The sequence below is a fragment of the Aythya marila genome (assembly GCF_965140915.1).
Source record: "Aythya marila genome assembly, chromosome: 1".
Taxonomy (NCBI): domain Eukaryota; kingdom Metazoa; phylum Chordata; class Aves; order Anseriformes; family Anatidae; genus Aythya; species Aythya marila.
Window position 1 is genome coordinate 140,634,509 of NC_139042.1, and position 12,578 is coordinate 140,647,086.

At 39.7% G+C, this 12,578-nt stretch overlaps 1 protein-coding gene across 3 annotated transcripts in view; it reads right to left on the minus strand.

Annotated features, from left to right (window-relative positions):
- The window catches only part of DERA (deoxyribose-phosphate aldolase), a 55,745-nt gene that overhangs the window by 37,041 nt on the left and 6,126 nt on the right, over positions 1-12,578 (minus strand). For all 3 annotated transcript variants that reach the window (XM_082764284.1, XM_082764283.1, XM_082764285.1), the window contains 4 exons: positions 9,011-9,108; positions 4,785-4,932; positions 3,230-3,325; positions 1,602-1,736 (listed from right to left, as the gene is read on the minus strand). In XM_082764284.1, coding sequence (XP_082620410.1) covers positions 1,602-1,736; positions 3,230-3,325; positions 4,785-4,851 — 298 coding nt within the window. In that variant the 5' untranslated portion in view covers positions 4,852-4,932; positions 9,011-9,108. The remainder of the gene's footprint in view (positions 1-1,601; positions 1,737-3,229; positions 3,326-4,784; positions 4,933-9,010; positions 9,109-12,578) is intronic.

A 12,578-nucleotide genomic window follows, 5' to 3' on the forward strand; every position in this document is an offset into this window, starting at 1 on the left:
AGTATAAGCAAACAATTTGCCATAACTGCAAGGCAGCTAGAGTTTACAAAGTACCTTGAATCCAGTCATAGCTACAGCACTAGACATTCTTTTTCAATTTTACATATTAAACGGATCCAGCCTAGAGCCTGCATTTGCAATTGACTGTATGCACTAAGTTTATGACCTCTGCTCTGTGTTACTTGCACTTAACAGCAGTTAGTACCTCAAAGTCTGAAGCATGGTGACCACAGTTTTGTCAGAAATTTATGTAAAACAATTGCTGGCAGACTTTATCAGACACAAGTTCAAGTTGATGTTCAAGTCCAGTTTTCTGATCTTTTTTCAGTGTTGCTCAAAGATCATTGACTGTGGTCATTTTGTACCTACTCTGTAAGTCTCCCCACTGGAAGGCATCTCCTGGAGCGGAAACATGCTTGGAACTGCGAGTATGGACCACTACAAGATATAGGCACAGCACAGGAAGATGTACATACAACCTTCCTGCTAGCTGACACAGAGTTTGAACCATTGTTATGTCTTGCTTAAAACTGCTCAGTCACCTAGTCTCCACCTTCCAGAAGTTCCTGAGGCTGTACCTGAACTTAAAATAAATGCTCTAAAAGAAACAAATGACTGAAAATGCCTGTCCTCAAGAAGCCAAACGTTTGTAAAGCTACATGTATTTATGGGCAAAGGGATAGAGATGATAGATACAAAAGAGGTCAACATGAGTGAGTGGAAACCAGGATATCAGTCTTGAAGACACAGATGCAGTAACTTGCTTTTTTGTTCAATTCTAACTGCTAACTGAAAGAAGACAAAAATCAGAAAATATCTGTTACCATGATGACTGCATTTCCTTAACCAAACCCATGTACCACGTGTCCTTTATGGAGTCTTCCAATCACACAGGCTATTACAGTACTGCATTATACAACTAAATGGAAAATTCATTCCAAGACAATGATGTGTTTACCTTCACACTGAGATTAGTTGTAGAAGCATTGTCAGCACTTAAGGCAAACCATTCACAGTACATTAAGGACACAATTAGAGCAAAAACCATCTTCTGCATTATTGTTCTAACTAATTAGTTGTAGTCTACAGAACAGGAACATCAAAATAATATGAATAGTCAATATGTACCCTCAACTTTCAGGGAAAACCACTAAAATACATATTTTTGGTCAAATATTTAAATATGTATATTTAACAAGATATTTAGAGTCTCAGCCCTTTGGGGAGGGGGGGGGCTAACAAAACAGTTCAAAGACTACAGCATTCACTTTTTTTCCATTTCACTTGCTTTTTTTTTTTTTTAACTCCTACATGCAAAATCCTCAAAGACATAGAAGAAATGGACCTGAATTTTCAAAACATGAGGTCATACTGAATGTCCAACCTGACAAAACTTGTAACAACATTATTTTCAAAAATTCTGACCATTTGTCATAACACTGGTTTTATATAGCTCAGTGCCCTGGATTACACAGTCACTCTTTGGGGAGGGACCAAGTTATTCAAGCACTGATGTGGAAACTGGGGGAAGAGACAAAGAAAGAGCTCACACACACATGCGCGCGCATACAAGTTTAGGTTCCTTGCCTGAGGAGACTTACTTTCCCACTGGCCACTCAGCACCAGGCTCCTGCTAATGACGATGTCGATCTCTCTGGCACCATATTGCACAGCTAGCTTTATTTCAGCCAGTTTGGTTTCTAGAGGAGTTTGTCCAGATGGAAACCCAGCAGCCACTAGCAAGGATGCAGGAGGAAGAAAGTTTGTTTCATAAATTCAACATAAAATTTGCACTAAAGAATGCAACAAAGAATTTGAAAGCTTTTCTTTTTTTTAAAAATTAAATGTCTATCACAACTCAAAAATCTAAAGGCAGCTCATGTTACTGTCTCCATACACAATAAGCATTATCTTCCCCCAAGGAACTGATGTCCAGCAAGATACTACAACCACTTCTTGCAAAAAGGTCTCTTTCACATGCCTTAAATTTTTCCAAAATGTCCTACACAAGCAAAATATCTATGGCCTCCAGCAGAATTGAACAAACAAGGAGAGAACTCATACATGAAGCAACACATCTTATTAAAATTCTCTCCAATTCTTTTAAGAAGCGTTTTAAGTTTAACTCCCAGTAATACATTTAACAGCTAAATCACAATATGGTAAAAACTTTTTAATGTGGCCTACTTAGGATTTCCTTTATGATGTTTAAGTACAAAATCTAAAGTCAATTTGGAAATGCAAGAAACAACGGCTGTCAGAGATTCTCTCTGACACAAATAGATATGGTATTTATTTTTCCCTACACAATGAAAAAACGAAAAGAAAGCACAGAAAACATGGATCTTAGCATAAAACACCTGATCTAACTTCAAAGTTAACCCCTGCTTTGAGCAGGAGGCTGGACTAGATGACACCCAGAGCTCCTTTCCTACATGCATAATTCTGTGATCCTATTTCTTGCTTATTGTAGATTCAGGACTTGTCTCTCATGTGGTGACTGGAGAAGAACTGGTTCTATTAGATTTATGAGTACAAGTCCTGAACCTGCAGGCTGCTCAGCAAGCAATAACCCTTGCCTCTTCACACAGCTTCACTGAATTCAGCTTGTAGTATTACACTTAAAAGCAAAAAAAAAAAAAAAAAAAAAATGATGGGGGAAACAAAACAAATCACACAACCCAAAACTTGCATTAGAACTCCCAAAATGATTACTGTAGTTCTATTATTATTAGCAGTTACTTATTGTCTACTGATTCTTTGTTCAGCACACTATCTCAATTTCTTTTGTTCAGGCGAGGGGAACACTGTCAGGGAACAAGCTGCCCCGAGAAGCTGTGGATGCCCCATCCCTGGAAGTTCCAAGGTTGGATAGGGCTTTGAGCAACCTGGTCTAATGGAAGGTGTCCCTCCCCATGACAGGGGGGTTGAAACCAGATGATCTTTAAGGTTCCTTCCAACCCAAACCATTCTGTGATTCTATGATTCTGTATCTTAAGGGCCTTTCTGACAAACTTCCAGCAAAACAGACTTGGCATTCCTGATATGCTTGAAGTTGAAGCAAAACAAAAGATAACAACTACCAGAAGCAAATCCTTCTCTCTGTTCCTTTCCTTCCACCTAACTTCCACCTTACTCTCTGGAGAAAAAGCAAATAGAAACTTCCAGATTTTTCTACATATTTTATAGCATAGAAAGATTTAATTTTCAATTTTAAAATAAAACTTACCTGAAGCTACTGGTATGTTGCAACCAGCAGCCTTTAAGGAATTAACAGCATCAGCGACCCTTGCAGGATATACACAAACTGCTGCAACGGTAATACCTGCAAGAGACACAGTTCACTTCTTCATATGTGCATTTCCACCTTCTCTAGTGCAATCCATATAACAAGCACATGTGTATTGTTTGCATCTCCTACTTTTGTATTTTCATGAGGACCTTAAGCATCTACACTAGGGATATCTGTTTTATTGTTCATGCAGTTCAGGTGATTCTGCATATCGTTACCACATTCATGTTTCTTCACGTGACCTTGGGAATAAGTTTGCATTAGCAGGAGTTCAAGCTACAAGATTTTTATTGACAGGTTCACTGTTTAATGCCATACAGTAAAGACATTCTCAGTCAATAGGATACTATGAGAGAAACTGTTGCCAAGCTCCATTCTTACCTGTTGACCCAGCAGCAACTGAGCAGTCTTTATGTTAACGCAGTTCTACTGCATTTTTAGTTAAAATGCTATTCTTTCAAAGTCTTAGATAATTGGTCTCATATTAAATATTTCAGCCATCTGAAGAGTCCATAAATCTAGATAGCCTATCTTTGATATTTCACATATATGGCTAGAAACCAGACATCTGATCTCCCATTTTGGTTTTATACCATATGACTCTAATTGGTGGACAAAGGCCCACATAAAACAACTGAAATATTTCAATAGTAGAAGCATGCCGTGCATGTCACCAAGTTCATTCTTTTTGCTAGATCATCATAAGGCCAACATAGCAGGACAAAAGTCAAACAGCATTTGCTGACACACCGGTGATTGTATCTGGAAAAATTCTACTCAGATTTAAAGTGGTTTTCTATTGAGTCTTCGTTTGCTCTGAATTTGTATTGGGTTCAATCTTGGGTGTAACATTCGAACTTCAGACAGAGCCTGCTTGAGTAATGTCAGTGAAAGCTTTACCACTAGTTTGTAAGTGCTGTCTTCTTTCCTTTCAACTCTGTTGACTTAGCTGGGAATTTTGTGTGTGTATACATGGTACACACACAACCACATACATATCATGTATACATGATACACACACAACCACATACACTCACTAAAGGACTGATTCCTTAAAGCAGACTGGGCTGCAAAGATGTCTCCTATCATAATTACTCAAACAAGCAGGTAACAGATAATACTTTCTGAAGGAGAAATAACATGCTTACAAGAGTGGAATGCATCTTTTCCAACAGGCAGAGTAGCAGACTTGCAAACTTGGTAGTAACACAGAGCAACATCATCTAAGTGTGAAATCCAAAGTCACATGAACATCCTCCCTTCTCCAGTTTAGAAAGGACATCAGCAGATTAATGGAATATTCAATTAGTTACACCTTAATGCACTGTTATTAAAACACATACACTGAAGTTATACCACTTACAGCTTCAAAATCAAATTTGCTCATTATGTACCATAACTTAAAGTGTTTCCCTGACTCCATGCTTTACTGAAAATTTAAAAAAATATCAAGGAAATAGTTTTTCTACAAACAGAACAAAAATGACCATACCTTTATCATGCATATCCATGGCTTTCAGCAGATCCTCTCTGATGGGATGCTTAGCTTTGAAACACATTCTGTGAACATTTGAAGGAGTATCGTCACCTGAGAGAGTGGTAAGGTCTATACATGTGACAGCTTTCAGCAGCCAAGCAGCCTGCAAAGAGAGCGAAGGAAGGAATACAGTATCTCAGTTTATGCTTCCAAAGCCAAACTGACTTAAAGGATCCAGGAATCCAAAGCCTAGCTCTCACTCTAAGAATCAGGAAACGTATGGCATGTAATATGGAGGATGTGCAAAGAATGGTTTATGACAGACAGGGATGGCAGAAATTTTCATGTCTTAAGCAATATCTAATAGTACAGAAAGGATTTGGAATCAGAAGTCAGCTTTTTTGGTGTAAAAGCTAACTACCTAACAGGACTCTAAGAATCATACAACATTTTTAACTGGACAAAAAACATTTAGTTTCAAATCTAATTCTCTAAAACAAAGACAAAACCATCACCTATGTGAACAACCTTACTGTTTCAGTATGTTCCATGCTATGCAGTTCGCCTGTATCTTTAAAGCTGGTATGCATGGTAAATTATACATGTGCTTAAGAAGCAGCACAGGTTTGCAAACACAAATAACCAGATGAGTGTACATGTCAGCAATTTGTACACTTGCACATTTTTATGTCTGTTCTGCTGTGAGAGTGAAACATGGAAGCAATGGGAGGTAAGAACCCATGTTTCTTAAAACAGGATCTATACACCAGATATTTCCACTTTCTGTTATGTGAATCTGAGATAAAATATATATAAATTGTAATTATTTGGAAAAAAAAAAAAAACAAAAAAACAGCATAAGAGCTAAATTACAGGGCTAAGGCAGCATTTAGTTGAAAATGCAACAGAATATTAAAAGACGTATTGATCAGAGCACTGAACAAAAGCAAAACCAAAAAATTTTCAAGCTTTGTTGTTGAACAAAAATTGAACTTGAAACATTGTTTTGAAGTATTTGTTAAAGGTCTTCCAGTAAATTCTCATTTACAGTAATAGCTTCACTAAAAGTAGACATCTTTTGGTTGGCACTTGTTCAACAAGGGGAGAGGTTGCAGTAGCAAAATCTATACAGCAATATCACAGGCAATGCCTCCCTGACCATTCTGCTGTATGACATGATTTGTCAATATCTGCAGCAAAACTTCTTGCTTCTGCATGGAGGTATTACTGCGCAAATCTTAAGAGGCAGGCCAGCCTACAGACCTGTGCCACTTTGCTAATGGGAGTCTCCTTTCTAAACTTGTAGTAAGTATTTGTAGTGGGTTTACGTGGCAAGGTTTTGGTAGCAGGGGGCTATAGGGGTGGTTTCTGTGAGAAAGATCTAGAAGCTGCCCCATGTTTGGGAAGGGCCCCATTGTTTTCCAGATCTGAGCCAATAAGCGATGTTGTTTGCGCCTCTGTGAGAGCATATTTAAGACAGGGAAAAAAACGCTGCGCCAGACAGCAGCCAGGAGAGTCAAGGGAGTGAGAAACAGCCTGCAGGTGCCAAGGTCAGTGTAGAGGGAGGGGGAGAGGTGCTCCAGGCGCCAGAGCAGAAGTCCCCTGCGGCCTGTGGTGAGGACCATGGTGAAGCAGGATGTCCCCCTGCAGCCCATGGAGTACCACGGTGGAGCAGGGTTCCACGCTGCAGCCCGTGGAGGAGACCACGGTGGAGCAGGTGGCCCTTTACCGACGGAGGCTGCCGCCTGTGGAAGACCCCTGCCGGAGCAGATTCCAGGCCGGACCTGTAGCCCGTGGAGAGGAGACCACGCAGGAGCAGGTGACCCGGCAGGAGCCGCTGCCCGTAGGGGAGCCAGGTTGGAGCAGTTTGCTCCTCAGGGATGGACCCCGTGGTACAGACCCATATCTGGAGCAGTTCTGGAAGAGCTGCTGCCTGTGGGAAGCCCACGCCGGATCAGTTCATCAAGGACTGCATCCCGTGGGTGGGACCCCACAGCACTGGGGACAAGAGTGACCGAGAAGGAGCGGCAGAGAAGAAGTGCTGTAGACTGACCATAACCCCCATCCCCCCGTTTCCCTGCGCCGCTCGGGGGGAGGAGGTGGAAGAGGGCGGATGGGGGGGAAGGTGCTTTTGGTTTGCTTTTTTCCTTTGTTTTCTCACTTCTCTTGTTTGTTAGTTGTAGGCAATAAATCTTACCATCTCCTTATGCCAAGTCTGTTTTGCCCGTTACAATAATTATTGCGTGATTTTCTCGTCCTTATCTCAATCCTTGAGCCCTTTTTTACATATTTTCTCCCCATTCCTCTTTGAGGAGGGGGAGTGAGAGAGCGGCTGTGGTGGAGCTCGGCTGCCCACTCGAGCAGAACCACGACAGTATTACACCAAAAGCTGCTTTAGGGTTAGTAGAATGAGTAATGAGCTGTTACTGGCCTCTGTTAGTCTAAGCTTGACTGCTTGTTTCTAAGTGATTTCTACTTTTCCCCTATAATACTTTAGAAATGTTTTTCACTGTAAATGGTTTAAAGTATCTCTTCCTTGGATGCTTTTATCCTTCATTCAAAGGATTTTTTGTCTCATCTATCATGACATAAATCATAAAGTCATTAAGACAGGTGTAGCACGGGAGTTCCATGAACTAGTATGAACTTCATTTTTTTAAAGGGATTTTTAAAACATGTATCTTAAAATGCAGTATCTGAAGATAGCCAAGGTTACAGAATACCTTCTGGATCTTCTCACTGACAGTATAATGTCCAAACTCAGAAACACTGAATTGCTAAGTTTAGTATCAAGTAGGAAACTCAGGAAATGCTGAGCTAATCTCCAATCTTTAGTAGCTTATGTCTATCTTTTTATTTACTCATAACGTTCAAAGCACAGACTTCCAGGTTCATCTAATAGGCAGGAAGTTACTCGCTAGCAACTTATAGTAGGATCTTACGCAGTTCCCTCAAATTGTCACCGAACCATGGTCTACAAGATTTGTGCTCATCCTGAAGGTAGCTTCGGCCAACCCAGAATGGCTGCCTGACACACTAAGCTCAGAATGTCAACTATTTTGAGGATTTTCTTGAAAAAATAGGTATAATTAAGTGATTCTTGCTTTGTTCTAATGAGTGGCATTATCAATATTTCTCCTTGTTTGTTCTGCTTGCAGCACAGTTGTTTGGTGAACCTGGAATCAGCTTGTCCTTTGGACACCAGTTACAGCCCCACAGCTGAGAGCTCACTGGGAGCTCTGGGTCTACTCCATGGCATTTCTCAGCCTCTGCCTTTGGCTGAACACTGCCAAAGTGCTTATGGCACTCCTGCATCCAACGCTGCCTGCCAGAGCTGTCAGTAAGGCGGCAGAAGCCAGCACGTGGCCATGCCTTACTTGCTCTGCTTGGCAGCATTTGCTTACCTTGCTGAACTGACAGTTTTGCATTTTGATTCCCATCTACGAATTGAAGAAGCCAAAACATGCACCAGGTCAGTATCTGTCATTTCTGCCAGCAGGGCAGCAGAGGCTGACGGTAACTGCCAAGCCCCTCTAAACGTGTGTTCAATGAATACAAGACAGCCTTGTACAAAAGTTAATTTGCACCACTGGCTTTACAAGTCGCTTACGTGCATGAATGTATTTTATAGTAAGATGGACAATAACTGATTGTTTACCGTATCTTAGCAGTTGAGAAGTCAGCCCCCATAATGTACGTGGCCTCTTTTCTTCTTTTTCTCCCTGCCTTTCACCACCACCACCACCCCCCTTCCAAGTCTCATAGCCAGTTAGGATTTTTGAGTTTTAGGCAAGCAGTATGTAAGCAAAGAAATCACACATGTTGGGCATGTTTAAGTAAACAACAATCATCCAGGTAGGTCAAACTTGACAGGGACCACGACCATATCTTACAGCTTTAAAATTAAAAAATAAGAAGGCTGTGTGCAAGGAAGTCTGTCTGGGAAACAGAATAAATGTGGTGGGATAGTAATATACAATTTAATCCACTCATGAATAAAGATGACTGAAATTCATTTGCGGTTTTGCCACTCATGAGTTATAAGGTTTTTAACTTGTTTGGATAAACGCGTCACCTTATTCCATCCCATCATCATCAAATACAAATTATTAAAATAAGACACGGACAAGCACATCTTTTAAGTTTACATGCATCTTGAGCAAAATTCAATATTGCAGCCTAGAGAGGGAGAGTGACTGCTTTAAAAATACAGGAACAGAATGCATAAAAAGAGCACTTACTTGCCAATTACCTTTCACAGTTCTCCATTTCTGAATTTGTTCTGCATGCCTCACAACTGCAGGTTGGTTCACATATACTTTTGAGATCCAGCCAAGTTCTGGGGTGGGAGGAAAAAGAAAAAAAAGTCTCTCATCTATTTCTGTGTTATTTAATGTACCGCGTGGGAATTTGGATGAAAGTTGTAGCTTTGTTTGTGTCCTCTGAAGAGCACGTTGTGCTTTCATATCCTTTAAAGGGTTTGCACACTTCTCACCGTCCAAAACATCATACTACTAACTTCAGTCAGGGGATCTGTGAACTGGATGTTTCACACAGCATGTTTTCTTTGCTGTTAAAACTTAATTAACTTAAAGCTGGTGAGAGATGCTATGTTTCCAGTCCTGAACTGTGAAGTTTATTACACACATAGTAGACAAGAACACACCAAACAGCCTTCTCCCATTGCTTGCTAATTTACTGCTTGATTCCAGAGTACGGTAACATTTATTCAATCCTTTGCTTCTCTGCCTGCAACCAGGATCCAATGGCATTGTGTGTGTGTGTACCTTTGATTATAGGATCTCTATCCCACATGGCACCAAAAACTCTGTACAGACCTCTGTGTAATAATGCATTTAGGTTGTTTTTGTCTAGAGCTACTTTCACTGAATTTGCTACTAGGAGCTGGCTAGCTACAAGTCTCCAAATGTAGAGAATTCCTGGGCAGCACATCTATCTGCCTGGAAGCTGCTGAGATGTATGCCTGCCTCAGAAGTGTTCACCTTGCCAAGCACCCCAGGGGACTTGTTTCCCCATCTTCCATCTGTGAATTTCTTCAGATGCCCACTGCAGACAGTCTGGCTCACAATTTCAATGAGTTTCAGAATCCATAAACAATAACCAAGTCACAGAAAAGTGGATGCTCAACATTTACATAATAATGAAACTGTCCAAAACCAGAAGCACTAAAAAATGGTTACCTCTTAATGAAGGGTAACTGATAATGGAGAATTGATAGTTCAGGGCCTTGCATCTTGAAATTTCTGCTTAGTATGATAAACTAGAGGTGCAAATTTGAATGTTAATAAACACACTCAAATCCTCCTGCTCACAGAAGGATACAGGTAAAGGAAAATGAAACATCTTTAAAATCTCCCGTATTCCAAAACATAATTAATTCTTCTAAATATTATTCATATAACAAAACTATGAATATACTCTGAAGACAATATTAACGATCATCAACCACTAACCGTCAATAAATCAACCCCATCAGTGGCAATCATCGATTACCATCACCAGTTAAGGACTGTATATGGACACCTGTTCAGATATTAAGAGATAATAATTCTGGGTAATTGATTAATTATTAATCAATCAATTAATTTATTAAGTACTTCTCATCTCTGGGAGTATTCTTTCTTGCTGTATTAAGCTTGCATTAAAAAAAAAAAAAAAAAAAAAAAAAAAAAGCAGTTAGTCAAAATCATTAATTTCATACAGAAATCTTGTCCTGAGTTTTTTCTTCATAATTTTTAGTTTTAGTAACATATAAAAGCGCAGGACCAATACACCAGCCAAAATATGTGTAAATACAAGCTTGTTTTCCTAATGGGACTTACAGAAAACACTGGAGAAACCAATTTACAGTAGAGATGACTCAGTTGAAATGCAGGACAAAGGCATGAAAAAATTGGACTAAGCCTTGTTCTGTAAGTCACCTTGCGACTGCTTTTCTATTACCACCTATAAGTAATAACATAAGCCGTACCTGCAGGCAGGGTCAAAATGTTGACCAGAGGAAGTAAACAAAAGAAGGAATTTTAGGATTTCTAGTATCAGTCATTGTATGGTGAAAAAGGAGGAGCTAGCGAAGTTACAAACCTCTGTAACAACAAACCCTCATTAACTCTCTCAGTTTGAAAAGCCACAGGCTAATTCATTGTCTCAAATGCAAGCAGCTCATCTGGCACATAGAATGCAGCCGAGAAGAGCTATAGCTACAATACTTACGGCTAGATTGTTCCTTCTTTATGAATGTCAATAAATGTAAACCACAAACACGGACAGCTGAAATGTAAGCTACATCTTCTGCAGTTGCTTTAAGGTCAAGTCTCCTGGGTGATCAGCAGAGAACATAAAACTCTTCCCATGGGGCCACCATAGGCGATACTTGCCAAAGCCCATTGGAAAATATAAATGAATACACAGACAAATAAAGGAAACACAAACTCTGTGTAGTGATTCTCCTACTGTGTGCCAAGTGTTCAGGTGAAATCATTTAACCATATTCCAATTTGTCATGGTAACTTTTGAACTCTCCTGAGCATACATGATCTTTCAGCTCCTTTGGAAAATATGATAAAGTCAAAGAAGCCAGTTTACATGAGAAACTCAGCTTCTAACTCTCTAATAAGGATCCAGAAGCTTCAGTTAATCTACTCTAACCCATTCTTTCTACCTTACGGAAGACAGCCAAGAAATCAGACTTACTCTAAAAGCTACCTTATACACAAGAGTTTGGAAGAATACGAAGACAGCATCCACTTTGTTAAATATGGAAAATTTTCAACCTCTTGGCTACTGGAGCATAAACCTGATTTTAAGTGATAGAACAGCAGTTGCCTCCATGGGGAGGTTAACACTTTGTTACTTATTATTTGGAGAGGATTTAATCTAATATATCTTGTGCTGGACTACTAGAGACATACCGTTACTATATCTGGCCCTACCTGACCTTTGGGCATAGCTTCTCAGAAGGTCTGAGAAATCTGTGCAAGAAATGAAGTCCTGCACATTAGATTAGGTTAAAGGAAATAATCGAGGGTAATGCTTTTCGGGCAGTGGTGGGAGAAGTAATGTTTAAGAAATTCACAATCAATGTGAAAAAAGAGGTGGAAGAATAGTGGAAGTGAAATAAGCCACTAATTTGTTAACTCATATTCACCCATTGCTGCTTTTAAAGGAGTGGGTACCTGAAAGATGATATGCTTATTCTTATGGTCCATTAAAAAAACAAAACAAAACAAACAAACAAACAAAACCTCTGTTCAGAACCAAAAAGCCCCATATGTAAAATTTAGTTTTACCTGATCTCCTCAGAGTGGGAAATCACATGAGAAAGTCACCATATGCCAGCTCATCAGCAATATGCACACTCGGTTCTGTGCAGTACAATGAAAGACACTGGCTTAAACCCTTCGGTCTCACCATGCAATACATTTTACCTTCTGTTTTTAATATCTCGAGACCAGTCATGAAGGTAGCTGACACACGGTAACCCAATCTAATTTTTGTGTCTGAGATTTTCGTTTCCTTGAAAGACCACAGAATTTGGACGCCTGAGTCTTTTTTGAATGTGGGACATTAAACTGTGCACAGCTTAAAAAAAATAAAAAGCTTAAAAAAAAGAATATCAGAACTCCATGCAAAATATTAGGCAACTTACAAAGAGAAATAAAAACGCTGTAATAAAAAGAATGCAAGGCAAAGAAGGACAAAGGTTCTAGTAATATGCAGCAGCAGATGGAGACTCCTATCTGACACAGATCTTTTATTCAAGCCCACTTCTCCATTAATTAAAGCAGC